Source organism: Lynx canadensis, chromosome D1 (assembly GCF_007474595.2).
Source record: "Lynx canadensis isolate LIC74 chromosome D1, mLynCan4.pri.v2, whole genome shotgun sequence".
In the NCBI taxonomy this organism is placed as follows: domain Eukaryota; kingdom Metazoa; phylum Chordata; class Mammalia; order Carnivora; family Felidae; genus Lynx; species Lynx canadensis.
The window spans coordinates 87,940,841-87,962,817 of NC_044312.2; the positions used below are offsets into that span (position 1 = coordinate 87,940,841).

Below are 21,977 nucleotides of genomic sequence, written 5' to 3' on the forward strand. Positions count from 1 at the left end.
TGGTTGCAAATGATGGCAACCCAGCACCAACTGGTTAAATACAAAGAGAATTCATCAGTGAATGTGAAAGGTCAAGACTTCAGGCATGACCGGATCCAAGGGGTCATACAACGTCCCCCCTTTTTGGCTTGCCCTCTCATCACTCTTAGCTGGTTCCTCTTCAGGCTCTTGCCTCATAGTGGAAAACTGGCTGCCAGCAATTTTTGGCTTATATTCTGTCCTCTTAGAAACTTCAATGCCAAGAGAATGCCTCTTTCCTGGTTGCTCTGGTGAAAGCCCTGAGACTCAGTCTCATTAGACCAACTCACATGACCACCCTCTAACTGATCATTGTGGCCATGGGGATGTGATGCTTGATTGTCCAGCCTGAATCACAGGCTAACCACAACAGGAAGGATAGCCTCCAGAGAACATCATAGTGCTGTCACCAAAAGAAGGTTAACATGGGTATCAGGCAAGCAGAGATCACAGAGACTCTCTAAACACATGTAAGTTCCTCATAGTTAGCGAGCAGGCCTAATAATGTCTATTTTATCCCCTAGGCCAATTGCAAGGGTAGTGTTTCACCTTGGGAATTCTAAGGGCTATTCTAGACTAATAATAGCATGTGACTCTCATGCCATCACTAACTGGGTGTGTGATCATGAAGAGGTACATATATGTATACCTGCCAGGCTTCTGGCTCCCCGCATAGTCACTGGGAATAAAGAATGTGACCTCTTCACCTTTAGCCCATGAATGGATAGAATCTTGGAACGGAGACATAAAATAGGTGGTGTTTGGGGAAGTCCCTGAAAATAGATGCTCTGAAGTGCCAGTTATTCACAGGGAGAAACCGATTGTTGGATGACAGGGCAGTAGCCATCTTTGTCACTCAGCAGTGTCATGTGAAACTGCCTACCCCCATCGGGCCTCACTCCCCACTTGTAAGAGTTGCCTCTTCAGGAAGAAAAGCGCAGCCACAACCCTCACGGTGTTCCTGTTCCTTCCTCTTCAAAAAGATGCCTCAAATGGCAAGTGTAAGCAGACAATGGTGACAAATGTATGCATTTCCTGAGGGAGCTGAGGGGAGCCTCTCAACATGCTATGCCCTGGGCCTGGAATGTTCTGTGAAGGATTGGCATGTGTCTGGATCTATTTAGGTCTCAGGTGAACTGTCCCCCTCTCTATCCTATCTAAGTTGCCCCCGTTTTAGCCATCCTCTGTCACATCATCTTTTTCTTTTTTTATTTTCTTTTCTTAAGTTTATTTATTTTGAGAGAAAGAAAGAGAGAGAGCACGAATGGGGGGAGGGGCAGAGAGAGAGAGGGAGAGAGAGAATCCCAAGCAGGCTATGTAATTAGTGCAGAGCCCAATGCAGGGCTCGAACTCACAAACCACAAGATCATGACTTGAGCTGAAACCAAAAGTTGGACACTTAAATGATTGAGCCACCCAGGCACCTGCATATTATTTTTCTTAATAGCACTTACCACCCTCTGAAATATTGTGAATTGTCTGTCTCCCTCATTAGAATGTAAGCTCCAGGATAGCAGGGCCATGTCTGTCTTGCTCACCGTGGATCCTTATCATTTTCCACAGTGCCTAGCACATGGTAGGCATTTGGTAAATATTGGATGGATGGATGGATGGATGGATGGATGGATGGATAAGCTCCAAACTGCCTCTTGGTTTACGGCTCCTCAGACCAGAAAGGAATCCACTGGGGGAAAGGTAGAAAAGAAAATCTATCAGTGTTTACAGTATTAAGTGGCCCATTAGCCACAGGATTTATTAACACATCATGAAATCCTGCCTGTGAAATCAGAAAGATTAAAAAGAACAGCAGGCTAGCTGAGTCAACAGTCAACAAAAGCAAGTTTGTTCTCCAGCATTTGCTGTCCTGGAGGGTCAGGTCAAGGGAGAGTCCCCGGCCTTGCCATCAGCAGCATTTTAGATGAGGTTGTAGTGTTGCAATTGATTATAGTTACCGAGTTTCCATTAGAAGAGTATTTACAATTCAGTCAAATGCTTATAGCATCTAGGAAAACAGAAACAAAAACAGAAACAATCTTTTATTCCACTATTCCTATGGCCTCTGATGGTCGGAGAGCAAATAGCATGAATTCTGAGATCTGCAAGGCAAATCCAAACCCTTCATTGGTTGCCTGTAGTTTGGATCAGTGGAGAATTCCATCTGTCAGGGCATTTGCTGCATCATAACAGTTGTTGGATTTTCTTCAGGCAACAGATGAAGAACTCTGTCTACCGAAGCCGGCAGTCTCTGAATAGCCCGAGTCCTGGGGAAACGGAGATGGACCTTCTGGTGACTCGGGAGCGACCCCGGCGTGGAATCCGTAACAGCGGATACGATGTAAGTGTCTGCTGGGCCAAGGTGATTATAGGCTTTGCTTTCCCATAAGAGCAGCGGAGATAGAACACCCCAAAATGTTTCACTTCACTATATATTTGTGGAATTTAAAAGTGCACTAAAATGTTTTCTCTTTCATTATTCGTAACTACCTCTTTTGCAAGTAAGACTACTTGGAATGTGTCAGAGAAACAAATTACGGCTAAAAGGATTCTGATTTCTGAATCCAACCATTTTATGAATAGTACAGTATTGATCTTAAGTCAGTAGTGTTTCTAAATGTTCTTAATTTTTTCCCCTCTGTCCTTAAAACTCAGTAGGAACCACGGCTGTGAGTTAGAATTCATTTGAACACAGGCTTCTTTTAATCCATAGCAGTGTTGAGAAGTTGGATTGGTTCCTGATTTCATAACTCCTCAATATGCCATAGAAACCATGAGATGTCCAACGGAGTGATTTGGTGATTTCATATGATGAAGCCCATGCTTATGTTCAGTGATGTCTCCAAACTGAAAAAATTGATCTAACCCCATCGAACTTCCCAGATGAGAGTTACAGTGTGGTGCCTCACATCCAGTCGCTCACATCCTGTTAACGTAGTTGTACCCCTGAGCATACATGAATGCGACTCTGGTGGAGGCATTCAGGAATGCTTCACCCTACCCCAGGATTTCAGATGGCCTTAAATCTACTCTTAGGTTTTATGAAAAAGGTTTCTTTCCCATTCTCCTAAAATATTTCTCTAATTACAAATAAGGTTTTTTTTGTATCAAGAGTTATGATTCAAAAATGTCTGGATACAGTTTTGTTATCATCTGTGAGATTGTGATTTGCAAATGTCACTCGATTTCTTAAATATACCATGCTGATTTGAATACCAAAAGATTTTTCCCCCCTCAGGATTGGCCATTGTTTGCCACTAAATCTTTAGGTGGGATTTAGGTGCCACAAAATCTTTAAGTGGGATTTTAGTGATTCCATTAAAAACAAATATTCTGCCTAATTTGAATTTCTGGTTACCTTACATTCAAACTTGACATTTGTGTTAGTGGTAATAATCTTTTATTTCTGTTTTTCTTTTTTGTATAAAACAAATTCATAGTTAATTTTATAAAATTGCAGATGCTTTGGGCAAATCTTTTCTTTTCCTCCAGGTGAAATTTTCCAACATTGATTTTTCTCCTCATAAAAATATTTTTTATTCCAAACTCGGCCAACAATTTGATAATCAGCCAGTGGTTAAAAATCAGGTATTTGAGTTTTCCAGCTAATCTCTCCCTACGAACAGTGAATATCTTTCCTACATGCTTATAGTTTCAGGGACTCCTTTTGCTCGGGCATTCCTGAGGTATGATAGGATTCTTAAACATATTTCAAGATTGGAAATAAATAGGCATCTTGTGAGAGTCTAGGCACAGACATTTTTACAGTTTGGGGAAATAGGGCAGAGATTTGCCTACTAGTCTTGAAAAGAGGACAGTGCAGTTGTTGTTGTTGTTTAACTGCTATATGCCATGACTTGCCGTGCTGACTTCATACTTTTAGACCGCCACGTTAGTACATGACTTACAACAACAGAAGGAAGGAGATGATATTTAAAAAGAGGTTGCTCACCCCTCACACTTGTATAAATATTCCAATTATAGATGGCTTTCAGGGAAGCCCTCTTCATTCTCATCGATTTTTCTTAAATATACATGTCTTGAGAATTGCATATCATCTCAAAAGCATAAGCAAAGATAAGTTTCCTTAAGACAAAACGATCACCAAGGGACCAATTTTAAGAATTTAGACTGTTGTCTGTAAGAATGCAGTTTGCTTCCTGTTTCTCCTCCTGTGCCTTTTGCTCTGATCACACGAAAAGCACCTCTCATTTATTGACTGCACACAATAGACCAGCCTCTATTCTAGTCTTTTTATGTGAATTATCTAATTGAATTTGTACAGACGCCAGTGAGGTAGGAACCCTCCCTGCACCCATTGTACAGATGAGGAAACCCCGGCACAGAACAGTTGCATCATTTGTCTCCCCAACTCCCAGAGCCCATCCTCTTAACCGCTGTGCAGTAGGACTTCCATATAAACCCACCACACTATCTATCTGCCTTCACATGACGTAATACGTATCCTGTGTCTCTGATCTCACCAAGAGGCTGGATGTCAGGTTTCATAAGAATCCTTGCATGGATAACTCATACCAGCAAACAATAGCCCGGCTGATAAAGTAGGAAAAGAAGACAGTCATAGCTTTTCTCAACTTGATTTTCCAAAAATGCCAGGGCACTCCTGACAAAAGAACCCATTAGCCCAGCAGTGAACAGGTCATTCAGTTGGAAGCATGTCCTTCTTCCTACTGGGTCTGGGGATCTTGAAGCCAGGCCAAGATTTCCAGTCATTTCTGCCAGATTAGGGAACACCAGGGGGACTGGCTCCTTGACATGATAGAAACAGAAGCAGTGGGAGATTGATTTAATTTCTCCAAAGCTGACTATGTTAGAATCCCAACAAGAAAGCCTGGGTGTAAAAATAAATTAGTAAATAAATAAATAAGCAAACACACACACTCGCAACACAGGCAAATCTGAGCCCCGGGACTGATGGCAGCCTGGATTGTTTCAAAATGTTTCCATAGAGCAGGATGTGTTGGGGCCTGCACAAGAGACAATCAACTCCAAGGGCTTTGGGAATCTCTATGTTTTGCTTCAACAATTCTTAACCTCTTTGTCCCCCCTAACAGCTAAGGGATGCAACACACTCCTGGCAGTCACTGTGGCTCACTTGGGTAGTAATTTTCTAGGAGTAATTTTCTAAACCCCATTAGACAAAATGCATAATTTTAGAAAGATGTCCCAAACTGATCACTGCTAAAAGGCCAGACCATATCTTTAAACTAACTTTGGCATTGAAATGAATTCCTCCCAGTGCATAAAGCAGGTAGAAAAAAAAGTCACCTTAATATTTAAAAGCAAAAATGCATCTGTTTCAAAGTATTTTTCTAAATGTTATTTTCTGAATGCAAGTCATGGAGAAAATAACGAGGTGATGAGGAGGGAAAAGAAAATGCCCCAAATGTGAATGATCAGGTAGAATAAAGACCCAAGTGATCTTCCCTATGTCAGCCAAATTAGTAATCCCTTTATGTGGTTGAGGAATCAACCTTTGCTTCCAAAGGACAAGGAATAATCATATTGTTCCCCCTGACATAAAAATACACATCCTCAACCTTGATTTGTGTTTGGAGTTTTAAAAAATGTGACAGAAATGGGGTCAGGTATACATGTGCCTTGGCAATGAGGGAGACTCTGGAACAGAACGTTTGAACTATAACTTTGAAAATGAATGCCCACCTCTCAGAAGCAGAGACCTCCTTCTCCTCAGGTTTCTCTCCAGCACCTTGCCCAAGCTCCACACCCTGGTGGTCCTCAGAGAGCCTTCATGGTAAACCCTAAAATGTGGCTGAAGGGTTTGAAAATGTTGAGGATGACTGGTCCACTGATGCCTCTCAGAAGAGGTGGTGTTGAAGGTTCTGCTGTCAGGGCGCAGCCACCAGTCATTCCAGGGGTGTTCTCCAAGGAAATGTGTGGAAATGTTAGTGACAGCCAGATGGCTTTGCAATTGAGAAGTACATGTAAATCTATAATAAGAGGTACAATATCAGGCAAGATTCTGCTGCAGAAAACAGAAAACATCAAGCCATTGGAATAGGCCAAAAATGACTGTGCGGAGTTAGGCGCTCACAAAACCTTTGGAGAGCTGGCAGTGTGTTCTGGGAGAGACTGAGAACAGAACCCCAGGGCTGGCCCTGACCAGGGCCGGCTGCCTCTGCCCCCAGCAGGACGGTGGGGAGGTGGTCTGCCCTGGGACAACCAGGGAGCAGAAAGACGGGCTCTGGCTCATTTCCTCGGCCCAGCCTGCACATCAGTGTACCTCACTGACAGAACCCCGTGTCCTGCATAGCCACCGCCGCGGACAGGGCCCCAAGCGAGCATGGGCCTGTCAGCCTGGCACTGGAGGAGCACCCGCGGCAAGGAGGTTGTGGAATGCTGGCCGCCATCCCCACAAGTGAGAGATGCGATGAGAATTACCAGCCAGAGCAATATTTGGGGAGCGGTGGGGAGACCAGTGGAGGCACGTTTGGCCAAGGGGAAGATGAAAGCATCACTCAGAGCTTAGTCCCCAGCCTCTGGCTGAAGGCGTGGGTGTGCTGTGTCGTGTGTAATAGGGCTTTTATTTGCTGGCGTCTCTCAGCTCACAGGGCAACCAGCTCCCTTTGTGTCAGGTGAACGGTGGTTACTAGAAAGAAAGGAGGCCAAAGAATCAGAGCGGTTGTTTTGATGGGTTCCATCTGCAGAGGAATGAAATATGATCTGGAAAGCCCCGACTGCCTGTAACAGTTCGTAGCAAGTCTGAGGCCTTCTAGGGAAATTTGTCAATCCTATATTATTAATGGAAGCCTCTCCTCCTCACTCCCCAGCACATCGCCAGCATCTTATGGCTTTGGGATGATGGTCAGAAACCAAGGAGACTAGTGCTGCTTGGTGTTCCCAGTTAAGGGGTGGCCAACTCTTGGTTTCATCGGGAGGCAAATGGGTGGATTTGAGCATTTTGTTTGTTATGCTCTGAACTGGGTGCTCTCGTGTCGACCCCACCCTCACCGCCATCGCCCTCTCCGCATCCAAGCTGGGACTGTCTTACCTGTGTCCTCCCAAATCAGCCTTTAATCTCTTTCTCCTACCTCTGCCAACTAGCTTAAGCTGTTAATAAGCCTGGCTTGATACATTGTCTCAAGTTAATTTATGCCATATTATATTTTATCGGGGGGCTTTTGATCCTAAAGATAATAAGAAACCAGTCCCCCAGAGGGTGCTTAGGCAGCTCAATTGGTTGCGCATCTGACTCTTGATTTTGGCTCAGGTCACCATCCCAGGGTTGTGGGATCGAGGCCTGCCTGCATTGGGCTCCATGCTGAGTGTGGAACGTGCTTAAGATTTTCTCTCTCTCTCTCTCTCAATCTCTCCCTCTGCCCCTCTTCCCTGCCCACGCTCTCTCGTGCTCACTCTCTCTCTCAAATTAAAAAAATAGAAAAAGAAAATCAGTCTCCCTGATTGAGCCCAAGGCAAAGCAGTGGAGGTGTTTGGTGGTGAAGGGGGCATTTTGCTGTAGTCCAGATCTCACCGGGCTGGTGGCTGTCCAGATACTTGCTAACCCCACAAACATGGAGGCCACTTTGCAAGTGGGGAGCAAGAAGTAGATTCTCGTTGGCAGCTTTGGAAAGGACTGGGCCAGGTTTCAGGATGGCCCTGTGACCTCACTTGGAGCCAGGCCCCCCTCCAGGCCCAGGACTTCCCTACCATGCAGGCAGTTTCCCACTGGGCAGGAGACAGGCAACTTCCTCTCTGTTGTAAGCACGCAGGTGCCATCTGCTTGCTCATTGTCTCTGATTCCCTGAGCTCCGAACACTACTGCTGCTGCTCCTGATGCCCACCTGCCCATCCCGCTGCTCCTGGACTCTGAGACCTCATAGTCTCTTATGGCAGGCCAGGGTCCCCAGCGTGCTCTAGGTATGGACACCCGTAAGGAAAGGGAATGAAGCAGGATTAGGCAGAGTTAAAAGTCGGGCTGTGGTACAGATGCTACAAGGCCTCAGCTAACCTCACACGGCCCCGCAGAGTTGTTCCAAGTGCGGATGAAGCATCTGGGCTCTTGTACCCTGGCACTGACCAGCCATTGGGTGTCCGTGGGTGAGGCAGCTCTCTTTAGCCAAAGATAATTCCTAATGAGAGAATTGGCCTTGCTGATTCCCGCCGATGCCCAGGGAGAGCAATGGCAGTTCCCAGTTGACAGCTGAGCGCTGGCCCAGCAGCTGGAGGAAAAGTCCTACTGTCCTAGCAGCATAGGACACAAACCACTCCACCCCAGGTCCTCCCAGCGCTGTGTGCTCCTCAGCTCACCTGTGCTCCCAAATCCTTCCAGGAGCTGGAGACCAGCAGACTAATGAGAATCCTGTTCAGTTCTAGCAAACGTTTACCAAGTGCTGTGGCAACCATGGCATCGTATGTGCATTGAACATCAGGGAGACTGATTTTCTTTTTCTTTTTTTTTAATTTGAGAGAGAGAGAGCACGAGAGAGCGTGGGCAGGGAAGAGGGGCAGAGGGAGAGATTGAGAGAGAGAGAGAGAGAGAGAGAGAAAATCTTAAGCAGTCTCCACACTCAGCATGGAGCACAATGCAGACTCCATGTTGTGAATGCAGCATGTTGTGAATTCAACAATGTAGACCCTGAAAGACAAAGGGGAAAATTTAAATATTGCCCCCAAATTAGCTTTTGCATATATTCTGTTTGTACATTAGAGATTATGTATTTCTTTTCACACATAACTCTATACTATTGTATACACAGGCCATGTGTGCTGTACCACGTGGACAATTAAAGGGCCTTTCAAAGGTTTTACTTTCTTTGATTTTTTTTTAATTTTTTTTTTTTAACATTTATTTATTTTTGAGACAGAGAGACACAGAGCATGAACGGGGGAGGGGCAGAGAGAGAGGGAGACACAGAATCGGAAGCAGGCTCCAGGCTCTGAGCCATCAGCCCAGAGCCCAACGCGGGGCTCGAACTCACGGGCTGGGAGATCGTGACCTGAGCTGAAGTCGGACGCTCAACCGACTGAGCCACCCAGGCGCCCCTGATTTTTTTTTTTTTTAACGTTCTCTGATTTCTACTTTCTCTGCTGGCATTAGCATGTAAGCCCCACAAGTGATTCCACCATACTCCCCGTGTGGGGGTCTCTGGAGAAGAGAAAGATGGATTAACTTGGGCCTTTGCCCCAGGTGCTTTTACACACTAGCAGAGCAGACAGGTGGAAGCACGTGCAATAGGGCTGTGGCTGTGACTTTGGATGGGAAGAGGTCCGTTTCCATCTGTGCCACGGCTTCTGCAGATCCAGACCCAGACAGCAGTACCCAACCACTGCAGAAGCCACCAAATAGCTGGCGGAAGAGTCCTTCTAAAACATATGCTCTTACTTGTTTTTAAGTTTTTCTTAGTGTTTATTTTTTTGAGAGAGAGACAGAGACAGAGGATAGGCATGGGAGGGGCAGAGAGAGAGGGAGACACAGAATCCGAAGCAGGCTCCAGGCTCCGAGCTGTCAGCACAGAGCCCGACGTGGGGCTTGAACCCACAAACCTCGAGATCGTGGCCTGAGCCAAAGTCGGACGCTTAACTGACTGAGCCACCTGGGTGCCCCAAACACACACCCTTATTTCAAGTTATTTAGTAGTTTCCCACAGCTCTAGGGGTAAGGTTAGACCCTCAGCTTCTGGCTCGGGACTCATCTGCTCTGAACATGCCCTTCTATCTGATGCTCTCCACTCCCTAATCCACCCTTAGCTCCGGGCTCTCTACACCCTTCCCACATTTGTCATGTGGACTCACTTCTCTGTGTCTTTGCCTGTGATTATCTCTCTGCTCAAAACATCTCTTCCCACCTACTTCATGCAGCCAAAGTTTCACAGTCTCAGCCCTACTGAATTTGGGGACTGGGTAACTCTTTGTCTGGAGGGCTGTCCTGTGCATTGTGAGATGTTTAACGGCATAGCTGGTCTCTACCCACTAGTTACCATAGCACCTCCCAGTTGTGACAACCAAAAATGTTTCCAAAAAATTGTACCCTCGGGGCAGACCCACTAAGGATTGAGAACCAGTGATTCGGGCAATGCTTGCAGAACTTAGAACATTTTCTCCCCCAAAATCTTTTCCTTGACCCCATACCTATGGGTCTGACTTAGGTGTCTGTCCTCTGTGTTCCAGAAGCACCTGGGACTCACCTTCATTAAAGCCCTTATTCCTTGTCTTCCGTCTGTCAATTTACTTGTGTTGTTTCCTCCATTTGACTCCTCAAGGACAGGAATCATGTTTTATTCATCCTGGAAACCTCAGCACTCAGAATAGGAACGAGCACATAGTAAATGCAGTGCCTCTATTTGTTGAGCAAATGAACAAACAATTGTGTCAACCCCAAGTGGTGACTCCCAAGCTGAGACTTGAAAATATGGGGCAGATTTATAACTCTGAGTCATATAAACATTTGATTTGACTGGCTTATCAAAAGTGTAGATGAATGTATGTTACTGTTTGAAGTTCAGTGTAAATAGTGGTTATCAGTTAGGATGCTTTGGCTAAAATGACAGAAAACCCGACTTGAATCAAATGGTCTTAAATCATGAAAGGAATGTACTGAGTACAATAAATCCAGGCTTGGTCTGATTGGGGCTCCAGTTGTATTTCTTCACATTATGCTGCGCTGTCCTCCTTATGTGTTGGATTCATCCATAGGTTGGCTCTACTAGAAAGTGGCTACAGCAGCCTTGGCCCCATAGCTACATACTCTGTTGACCATTGAAAGAGAGAATTTCTTTTTTCCAGCCATGAAACAAAGTGGGTTTTACTATAACTGAGCCTCTGAAGGTCAAGTGCCCACCCCCGTATCGATAGGAGACCTAACGCTGATTGATTTAACTCAGTCAGACCTTACCATAAGACCTGGGGTAGGCTAGTCCTCCCCTCCCCCAGACCACTTGGCTGAGACATGGGGAGAGGAGTGGATGGGTGCTGAGGCCATCGCAGTATCTGCTTCTTGAGGAACATTGGTAATTGGGCCTCTTAAGGAGCAACACCAGTGTCACCCTCTACATCACCGGTCCCTCTAGTCTCAATCTTCTCTTCTTCGGTAGGCCCTCCATAAAGAGAAAGATGAGAGCGGTGAAAAGCCAATGGCCACTGTTCCTCATGGGCTCAGGAAGTCTTAGCTATGGCAAGAAGTTGTGTTTTAGGGGCAGAGAAGGAGAAAGGGGGATTTTTTTGGATCCTGTCTGGCTTTTTCAAGACAGACCCGAAAGGAGAAAGAGCAGATCTGTGTGGGCGGTGGGAGCGCCTGTTTTGTCATGGGATGTCCATGGGTGTGGACTTTCAAAACTGATCTACTGTCTCCTCGCTGCCTGCAGCACTAGCTCCGCTAGGAAGATGAGGAAAAACAAGTGATGGCTCCCCTCAAAAGTGCACAGTGAAGTAGCTCCCATGAGAGAAGCCATTCTTAAGTGTTCTCATCTATAAAATGGGGATACGAATGGCACCTGCCTTACAGAGCTGTTTGTTGTAAGAATTAAATGAGTTAATGCAGATAAAGCACATAGAAAACATACAGTGAACATTGGCTGTTCTAACTATGGCTAACACATTCCAGGAGGGAGAGACGGAGACTATGTTTTGGTTCTTTTCCATTCTAGCACTTTGGACATCTCAGGACTGCTATGAATTTTATCACACATTGTGATATTGTGATTTATGAAAAGAAATATATGTTTGGTTTTCGTCCACTATTCCTGGCACAGAGCTCCAAAAACCCTTGGGATTTCCCAAGTGATGAGAAGATTAAGGTGTCTTTTCTTATGTTAATGAGGTGACTTGGAAAGCACCTAAGGATGGGGGCTGGTTGTCTGTAGAGCCAACCTTGTGATTAAGGGGGTTGGAACTTTCAGTGAAATTTGCAGTTTTGCTGAGACTTTTAAAAATTCCATTTGTAGGGCACCTGGGTGGCTCAGTGGGTTGAGCATCCAACTCTTTTTTTTTTTTAATGTTTTTTTTTTATTATTTATTTAGAGAGAGAGTGAGAAGCAGGGGAGGGGTAGAGAGAGAGGGACAGAGAATCTCAAGCAGGCTTCACTCTGTCAGCACAGAGCTCAGTGTGGGGCTTGATTCCACAAACATTGAGATCATGACCTGAGCCAAAATCAAGAGTCAAACACTTAACCGACTGAGCTACCCATCTGCCTCTTGATTTCAGCTTGGGTCATGATCCCAGAGTCATGGGATCAAGCCCCACGTGAGGCTCAGCACTGAGCATGGAGCCTGCTTAAGATTCTCTCTCTCCCCCTCTACCCTTTCCCCACTCATACACGCTTGTGCACATGCTCTCTCTCTCTCTCTTTCAAAAAAAAAAATTCCATTTGCATGCCTGTTGGGCAAAAGAAGTCACCAAACCCTTAATCTGAGCCCTCCTACCTGTTCTGAAAGGTACCAATGTCCCTTTATTGTCAGAGAAGTTTTTGATTTTCAGCTCAGCACTAATCACAGCTCCACCCAGTAAGGAGAACAGACTGAACAAATTCTGCACCTTCAGCAGAAGGCAGGCTCGGGAGGCAGCTGCTGCCTCCACCTGTGCCCTGCTAGCTTTTGTCCCCACAAGGTGAAGTGAAAACCCCTGGACTCTGGTTTCTAGAAGCAATATTGTGAATATGTGTCTGCTTCCTCAGTGGCAGGCAGCACTTGCAGTGGGGCCGTTCTGGCCAGGGCAGGCAATAGATGGAGAGAAGCAGTACTATTTTGTGTTGCCCAAGGGACCCTGTTTGGTGGAGAGAAAAACGGACATGGAGCCAGGTCAAGTCATCATGGCCACCTAGCCCAGAAATGGATCCTGCTGAACCCTCCACTTGGTCTCTGGGACCTTGCTGTGAAGGTGCAGAATTTGTTCAGTCTGTTCTCCTTACTGGGTAGAGCTGTGATTAGCGCTGAGCTGAAAATCAGAGCCTTGGGGCAAATTCTTGCCTGGGTGAGGCAAAGCGATGTTGCACATACTTGTGTGTCCTAGGAAATATGGCCTTCTAAGACGTCTATCCACTTTGGGGCTCAAAACTCAAGAAATTCTGGAATAAATGGCCTCAAGAGCCCTTCGTCCCTCCTCTTCAACTCTATTCTGGATAAGGATGTCTCATGTGGTGTCTAAATGACGTGTCTCTTGATCCGATGGGGGCCCCCAAATGTGTGGGGATGATCAATGATCCGGTAGAAGCTGATGGCGTGGGTGGTGAAAGAATCCACCTGAGGCAGAGCAAAAGAAACGGAAGTCTACTGAATACACTGCAAGGGAGTGGTGGGCAGGGCAGCAAAGGAGAGCCTGTCTGCCATGAGCCAGCCCATGGGAGCTGTTTTTAAAGGGGGAAGATGAGCAAGTATGGCAACTTGTGGAGTTTTCCCTTTTTTGGTAACTGGGCCTCGTTGTAAGTAGCCCGTTGGTTAGTTAGCATCTATGGATATTTTGAGGTCACCTGATGGGCCTGTCTGTAGTCAGCCAGGTGGTTGCTGTGGGCCCTTTCTACATTCCATTGCTCAAGCCCATTTGCCTAAAAGTGGCCTCTATATCTAATTCATTTTAGACACTTGGAAATGTCTTTTACTGGTAAAGGCTTTTGAGCAGAGAACCTCCAGGCTCTTTTTAAGATGAATTTCCACTTATTCATTCAACAAGTATGTATTAAAGTCCTACTATTTGCCATTCTGGGATGTAACAGGACACACCACAAAGTCCCTGCCCTCACGGAGCTTCTGTTCCAGTAGGAAGGACAGGTAATAAACATCTGATCACACAGATGTTCAGCACAACGTCAGAAATGCTGTGGAGGAACATAAAGCCGGGTAACACAATGGAGGAAAACAGGAGGCACTCTTTATAGGTTGGCTGGGGTGAGGCTGTCTGGGGAAGTGACTTCTGAGCAGAGACCTGAAATGAGGGAGCTAGCCAGGTTGGCCCCTTGGGGAAGAGCATTTGGGCAGAAGGAATAGCAACTGGGAGGGCGCAGAGGAAGATGCATGCTTGGGGAGCTCAGACAACATCAAGGACACTCATATAACAGGGTACTCCTTCTTGATAAAAGGTCTCAATTTCGACTCCTTCCTTCATTTCATCCTCAGATCTCATCCCCAACAAGTCCTGTCAGCTCTCTTTCAAAACATTTCTCGAGCTCATCCACGTCTTCTTTGTACATGACCACCCTAATTCAAGCCCTTGCCATTTCTCCTTACCTGGATTCTGCAAGAGCCTTCTAACTTGCCTTCCATAAATTCCAATCACACTTCTCCCTTGCTTAAAATTCCTCAAGAGTTTCCCATTGCCCTTTGAAAACACTCCAGCCTTCTTACCATGGCCTTCAAGACTCTACGTGATCTGGCTCCTACCTGCCTTTCTAGCCCCATCTCCTCTGACGGTTGGGGCTCCAGCCACATGGTCCATGTATTGGTCAGCTCAGGCAGTCCTAAGTGCCACAGACCTGGTGACTTGAAACAACTGCAATGTATTTTCTCACAGTTCTGGGGGCTAGACATCTAAGATCCAGGTGTCGGCAAGGTCGGTTCCTTCTGGGGGTTGTGTGGGGAAGGATCTTCAGGCTTCTCTTCTTGGATTCTAGATGGTTGTCTTTTCCCTGTCTTCATACTGTCTTCCCTCTTTACATGCCTGTGTCTAAATATCCTCTTTTATAAGAACACCAGGCATTTTGAACAATGGCCTCATTTTAACTTAATTACCTCTGCAAAGACCCTATCTCCAAATACAGTTTCATTCCCACGTCCTGAGATTAGGACTTCAACATATGAATTTGGGGGGTTCACAATTTACCCCATAACAGTCCACCTTACTTTTTCTCAAATACTACAAGCTCTTTCCCATCTCAGGACTTTTTCATAAGCTTCCCCTATGATCTTCCCATGGCTAACCCCTTCTTCAGGTCTTCAAAAATGCCACCTCTTCAGAGAGGCCTTCCCTGATCATCCCCATAGAATTAGCGATGTTGGCCAAGCCTTTTTGTTTTGTTGTAACTAAGGCAAATTTTATGATAAAATGTATAGGTCTTTAGTACAAGTGGATGAGCATTGACACATGTGTGTACCCTTATAACCACCAGTCCACTCAAAATATAGGACATTTTTATCACCTCCTGAAAGTACCCCATTCCTCATGGCACTCAGTCTGCACCATACCCCCCGTCTGGCAACCACATTCCTGATATCTACCTTCATTGTTTTACCTGTTCTTGGACTTCATATAAATGACATCCATCATTCAACATGTACTTGTTTGTGTCTGACTTCTTTTGCTTAGAATTCACCTATGTTGTGGTATGCATCTGTCATTTATTTACTTTTTTTATTACTGAGTACTATTGTGTCGTATAAATAGACCACTAATTGTTTGTCTGTCATTCTGTTGTTGGACATTTGGGTCGTTTCCAGTTTGGAGCTACCAGAAAGCACTGCCATAAATATTTTCACGTACATATTTTGCAAACATATGTGCTATGGTCTGAATGTTTGCATCCCCCCAAAATTTGTATGTTCCAATCCTAATCTCCAATGTGTTGGTAATAGGAGGCAGGGTCTTTGGGAAGTGACGAGGTCATGAGTGTGGAGTCCTCATGAATGGGATTCGTGCCCTTGTAAAAGAGACCCCAGACAGCTCCCTCACCCCTTGCTCCATGTGAGGAGTGAGTCCTTGTGAGGGGGAGTCTTCCATGTAAGGATATAGTGAGTCCTTCTGGGTCACAGACCCAGAAGAGGACCTTCACCCAGCCAAGCTAGCATCCTCCGACTTCCAGCCTCCAGAACGGTGAGAAATACATTTCTATTGTTTATAAGCTACCTGGGCTGTGGTATTTTGTTCTGGGAACCTGAATAGACCAAAACAACCTTTTCCTTTATCTTCGATAAATATATGTAGGAGTGGAATTTCTGAGTCATAAGGTATATGTCCAACTTTTAAGAAACTACAAACATGTTTACAAAGCACGTGTACGATTTTATCTGCCAGCAATGTGACAGTTCTAATTTTACTCCTCAACCTCACCAACATTTGTCGTTATTAATCTCCTTCATTTTAGCCATTCCATTGAAAGTGAAATGATAGGATTTCCCTAATTGCTAATGATGTCGAGCATGTCCTCATGTGTTTATTGGACATGTTATGTATCTTCTTTAACTGACATATCTATTCCAGCCTTTTGCCAAATCTCTGAATTGAGTTGTCCTTTTGTTCTTCATTTGTAGGAATTCCATGTATATTCTGGATACAGATCCTAATATTTTCTCCTGGTCCATGGCTAGTCCTTTAATTAGGTGTCTGATAGAAAACCAGTTTTTAATTTTGATGAAGTCTTCGAGCTATAGAATATGCTCTGGGACCAGGCAGTAGGACTGAGCTGTGTCCTAAGCTGTGTCCCATGTTGAAATACTTTCTAGAAAGAAGGTACTCGGGGGTCCCAGCAGGGCTGCCATTTCCTTCAAGTTTGTTCTACGGTATTTCAAAGAGAAGCTGAAGTAACATGGATACTTAGCCCCTGTGTGGGCTGTCCTAGGACAACACTGAAAGGATCACAGATTCTCACTCTCTCCAGTAGGCACCAGGATTCAAGCCTAGGGGGGTTCATGTATTCAGGTGTGGAGAAGAAATGGCCTTAATTTCTTCTAAATACCTATGGCCTTTGCTGCCGAGTGATGATATGCCATAAGAATCCAAGATCTTCAATATGTATATATGCTCTGACCCCATAATTCTACTTCTAGGAGTTTAACCCAGGGCTGAATCCATGGTTTATGCACAGTGTTAATCACAAGTATACATATTTCAGCTTTGTTTCTATAGTAAGGTGTTAGGACACCATCTAAAATAGTGGACGATTGCATATAGCCTGAAAACTCCATATAGCAGAATGCTATGACATCATTTAAAGGTATTCCCTATAATACATATATTTACTGTCAGAGACATTTCACAATATTGTTGTATAAAAAAGGTTTTAAAATATTATATATAATCCCATTTTATAAAAAACCTTATATATGTATATATACGTGTGTGTGTGTGTGTGTGTTCTGTTTATAAAACCATGACCCAGATGGCTCAGTCTGAGAGAGTGTCTGTGTTAACAAAAGTAATTTTTAAATACTTCTACTCCTTCACTCATATTTTTCATATACATGAAGGCTATTATATCATGCCCAGCAATACTTTTTAAATTTCCTCAGTTCCTCTCCCAGTCACATGTCATAGCTGCTTCTGCACCTCTCTCCAAAATCCCACTTAAAAATCCTACAGCCCACATCCCTTCTGCCTGTTCTTTCTTTTCCACCTCATATTTTCCATCATGAAAGCTGGAGAATATGTGTGTCCAATGCTGCGCCCTCCTTGGAAGGGGGGAGGGGAGAAACTGAGCATTCTTCCTACTTGCCCAGGATGGGGTAGTGAGAATTGGGGAGAGAGGGTTGTTGGCAATGCTCCCGCATTGGTAATCTTTCTCCCATTTCATATGCATGGGAAGCATCTAGAAGGACATGCACAAAGGCCAAAATGTTAACAGTACTTATTTCTGGTGGTAGGATTAGAGTGGATTTTAATTTTCTTCTTCTTGCTTATCTGTGTTTTCTAATTTCCTGTCATGAACAGACATTCCCTGATTAATTTCTTAGAATTTTTATTGAAGTACATCTTGATTCATTTATAAAAATAGTTTTTTTTTTAAGAAAAATCGTTCCCCAGTGCTTCACAAGAGTATGAGGTTGGAGAAGCAAGTACGGTGAACTTCAAGTTAAAGAGGTTTAAAAATATATTATCTGTCCCAGATGCAGCTCCCAACATTGTACCCAAGCCAAGCATCTGTCAACACTGGGAGGTTTGTCTTTGCTCCTGTCTCCCCCTTTTTGTCAAATAAAAGCAAAAGGTATTTTCAGAAATGTGCAAGTCAGGGAGAATGGCTTGGGACAAGTTAAGCCAGTAGACATGATTATGCCTTATCTGGAAAATAGGTACAACCATATGGTCCTCAGGGATGGGTGAGATAACATGCTTAGAAAAACCAGTACAAGACTGGCCCATTACTAGTCCTCAAGTACATTTGAGCACGTGCTATGTTAAGTTCTTTCACTCAGAAGGCAATTCCTGGTTCCGGCTTTGGGGTAGGCCCTGGGATGGAGGCTGTGGACATAAGGATGAGATGTGGGCTCAACCCTGTAGGCACTCCCAATCTATGGGATGAAGAAATAACAATAATGATAGAAGCTAATAATTATCAAATGCTGATGTGCCAGACACTCTTAGAAGAGCTTTATATCTATATAATGGTGTTTTCCATCTTTCTAGTAATCTATGAGATAATTATTGTATAGTCTCGGTAATTATTGTATAGTCTGTCTTCCTGGTCACAGAAGTCTGTTTGTCCCTCTGTCAGAGCCCATTTCTGTGGTAAGGTAATGGATCTATTTAGATATGTACAAAGGGTAATCTGCCAGTTATAGGCAACATATTGAATGATCTATTTCTTCATCTGTAAAATAAGGAGAATCACAGTTGCTACCTCATAGATTACTGAAAGAAAAAATGAATATATATAAAGCACTTAAAACAGTGTCTGGCACATAAGCTGTGAATAACTGTTAGCTGCTATTTTTGTTGTCCTTGTCCTTGTTATTTGTCTCCTCCTATATACTGGGAACTCCTTGAGGGCTAGGTCACTATCTTATTAATTGCTGTATCCACAACTCTCAACCCAGGACCTAGGTGAAATAATAATTGTCTGTTAAGTAAAAGAGCAAATTTATCACTGCTCACATATTTCAAGGTGGGGAAGGAGGTTGGGAGGGGTATTTCCTTCATGAGTAGACATCGGATTCCCCCCAGAATGATGACAGTAGGAGGAACCCCAGCCCTCCTGGAGCACATGGAGTCCAAAAACAGTAAATGTGAGAACCACAAGGTCCTTCACAGATTAAAGATCAACTCCCCCATTTTATAGATGAGGAGACTGAGGCTTAGGGATTTCATGTGCCTTGCCTGTGGTCATACAGCTCATCAGCACTCGAATGAATGTGTTAGGAATGTGGGCTCTTTAACATAACCTCAAGTTATACCCCATGGGCAGTTAGACAGGATTTCATATTGGTTTAATTTCACAAAGCTGTTTTGGGTATTCCAAGTATCTGATGCTAAGCTCCTAAGAGACAGAGGTGAGTGGGCTCGGGGAGTGTCCAGACTTGGACAAGACAGACATTAAATAAGCAAATACAAGTGTGATGAGGGGGAATCCCAGGGTATAAGGAGAGTTTGTCTTGTTTCCATTGGTAGATGTCAAGGACTGAAAAACCAAGTGAGAAGAGTGGGAAAATAGGAGGCTGGAACAAACGTATCGAAGTTACTTGGGTTATAACTGTGGGCCCTCCCGTTAAAGGGAAGCCCTGTCCCATATGAAATGCAAACCCTGGGGTGGGAAGCAGAGGCTGACTTCTGTTGCAGTACTGTGGGATGGATGCAGTGGGAGCCTGGAGAAAGTGTCTCCACTTCCTCAGCCAAGGTTATCTCTCCCCAACAGTATTACTCAGAGAACCAACCCGCCAAGCCAGCACAGCCCCCCCCCCCCCCCGCAGGGCTCCTGGGAGAGCCTCAGAGTGGAGAGTTGTTGCTAAGAAGTGTATTTTTGTCCTACTTAAGGCACAACTATAAATTCACATAATAGATCTACCAATATGACTGAAAATGCATAGCACAACTCGGGTGGGAAAAATCATAGCTCACCCCAGTGCCATTAATCTTCCACCTGGGAGTAGTTTAGCATTAAGCATTCATTATTTATTAGGGAGACGGGGATGTAGGGAGGAAGGGCAATGTGTGGGTAGCAACCAGTATTGACAGGGAAATGTGAGAGACAATGCGGTGCAGCAGGATGTGCAAGGGCCAGGAGCTGAGAGAACAAGGCTCTGCCATTGCCCACCTGGGTGACTTTGGATAAGTCACTTAAACACTCTGGCCTTGATTACCTCATCTGTAAAATAGGGTTTGATTTAAATGGTCTCCTCAAGTCCTTCCAGGGTCTGAAATTCTATCCAGAATGTTCTATGCATTGTGAAGAAAATTTTTGTCAGAAGTTGCATTCACTACCCTGGAAGAAATCCCCAAGCCTTCGGGGAGCACATTTCCAAGAAAGCGATCTCAAACCTCTTCCTAAAGATCCCCAATTTATAAGAGCCCCACGGGGTCATGCACCCAGGTATGAAGTGTCTAGGAGTTTGTTTATTATGGCAAAAGTAATTTTGCCTTCTACTCCAGAACCTATTTTTACCTGTGTTCATATCAAAATAGTATTCTCAATTCATACTATAGATGGTTGTTGACAAATCTAGAATTGAAGGTTGACAGAGAACCTCATCTTTTGATCTTGAACTAGGGCTAAGCCTTAACTCTGGGTGATACAATTAGAGGAAATGTCTCCTTTTTTGTGTTTTCTGTATTTTCTATTTTTTCTCTAATGCACTTATATTAATTTAAGACTAAAGGAAAGTAAATAACATTTTTAAAATAGGAAAAATAGGGACACCTGGGTGGCTCAGTCGGTTAAGCATCCAACTTCAGCTCAGGTCATGATCTCATGGTTCATGGGTTCAAGCCCTGAGTTGGGCTGTGTGCTGACAGCTTGGAACCCGGAGCTTGCTTCAGATTCTGTGTCTCCCTCTCTCTCTGTCCTCCCCCACTCATGCTGTGTGTGTGTGTGTGTGTGTGTGTGTGTGTGTGTGTCTCTCAAAAACAAATAAGCATTAAAATACATATAAATAGGAAAAATAACAAATTGCTGACCTTCCATATGTAGATTTTAAGGAGGGAAAGACTTCCCTTTATGAACAAGTTCCCTGGTGACCTTTTCTTATGCTCTATCTCATGTATCCAGTTTATGCATAGTAATTACATGAGAAACAGGTGCAGGTGAATATATAAAAGTAATAATAATGACAATTATGGTGATGACGGTAGCTACTATTCCTGTGTTTCACCATACGCTACTGTTCTAAACTTTGTGTGTATCATTGTGTTTAATCCTTGTAAGACCCCTGGAGGTAGACGCTATTATCCTCATTTTACAGATGAGGAAATTGAAGCAACAGGAAGTTAAGTAACTTTGCAGGTTGGAAAATCTTTCATGCCCTGTCTTTTATCTTCTCAGCACACCTTTTAGATCTGGCCTGGCTGCAGCCTCTACCCTACCCAGCAATAACTTGACCATGTCACCTTAGCGATCCCTTGGCTTTTGCTTCTGCCCTGAGGCTTCTCCATCTCTGTTCCATGGGACACCCATGGGAGCCCATTGCACCGATCTGGCACCTGCACAGATCTCAGAGTACAAGGACACTTTCTAGAGGAACTCTTGACTGATGGGGGCTGAGGACTGGTAGACAAAATTTTGTTCTACAATCTTAAAGCATATTCTGCTTGGTTCCTGGGAGCGTCCTGGTGGGATTAAGCTTCAATTGCCCACAGCAATCATGAATTTAGTGCCCACCCTTAATTGGCTTTTTTTCCTTCCCTCAATTTACTCATCCCAGGCCCCAAGTCCTATTTCCTGGAATTGTTTTCCAAAATAAATAATCTGCATATAAAATAAGTCTCAGGTCCTGCCTTTTGGAGGAACCTAAGCTAAGACATTGCCAATGGTCACACAGCTGTTAAGTTGTGGCACGCCGGTAGGAGAATGTTCATTCCACGTAAAATAATAATAAATACCCAGAACTAGGATATAAATACATACATCTTTTTTTTTTTAACGTTTATTTATTTTTGAGACAGAGAGAGACAAAGCATGAACAGGGGAGGGGCAAAGAGAGAGGGAGACACAGAATCTGAAACAGGCTCCAGGCTCTGAGCTGTCAGCACAGAGCCCGACGCGGGGCTCGAACTCACAGACCGTGAGATCATGACCTGAGCCGAAGTCGGACGCTTAACTGACCAAGCCACCCAGGCGCCCCAGTACATACATCTTTTT

At 44.4% G+C, this 21,977-nt stretch overlaps 1 protein-coding gene across 1 annotated transcript in view; it reads left to right on the plus strand.

Moving 5' to 3' along the window:
- The window catches only part of KIAA1549L (KIAA1549 like), a 118,660-nt gene that overhangs the window by 71,547 nt on the left and 25,136 nt on the right, over nucleotides 1–21,977 (plus strand). The window contains exon 15 of the mRNA XM_030333177.1: nucleotides 2,224–2,353. Within this exon, the coding sequence (XP_030189037.1) occupies nucleotides 2,224–2,353 (130 nt within the window). The remainder of the gene's footprint in view (nucleotides 1–2,223; nucleotides 2,354–21,977) is intronic.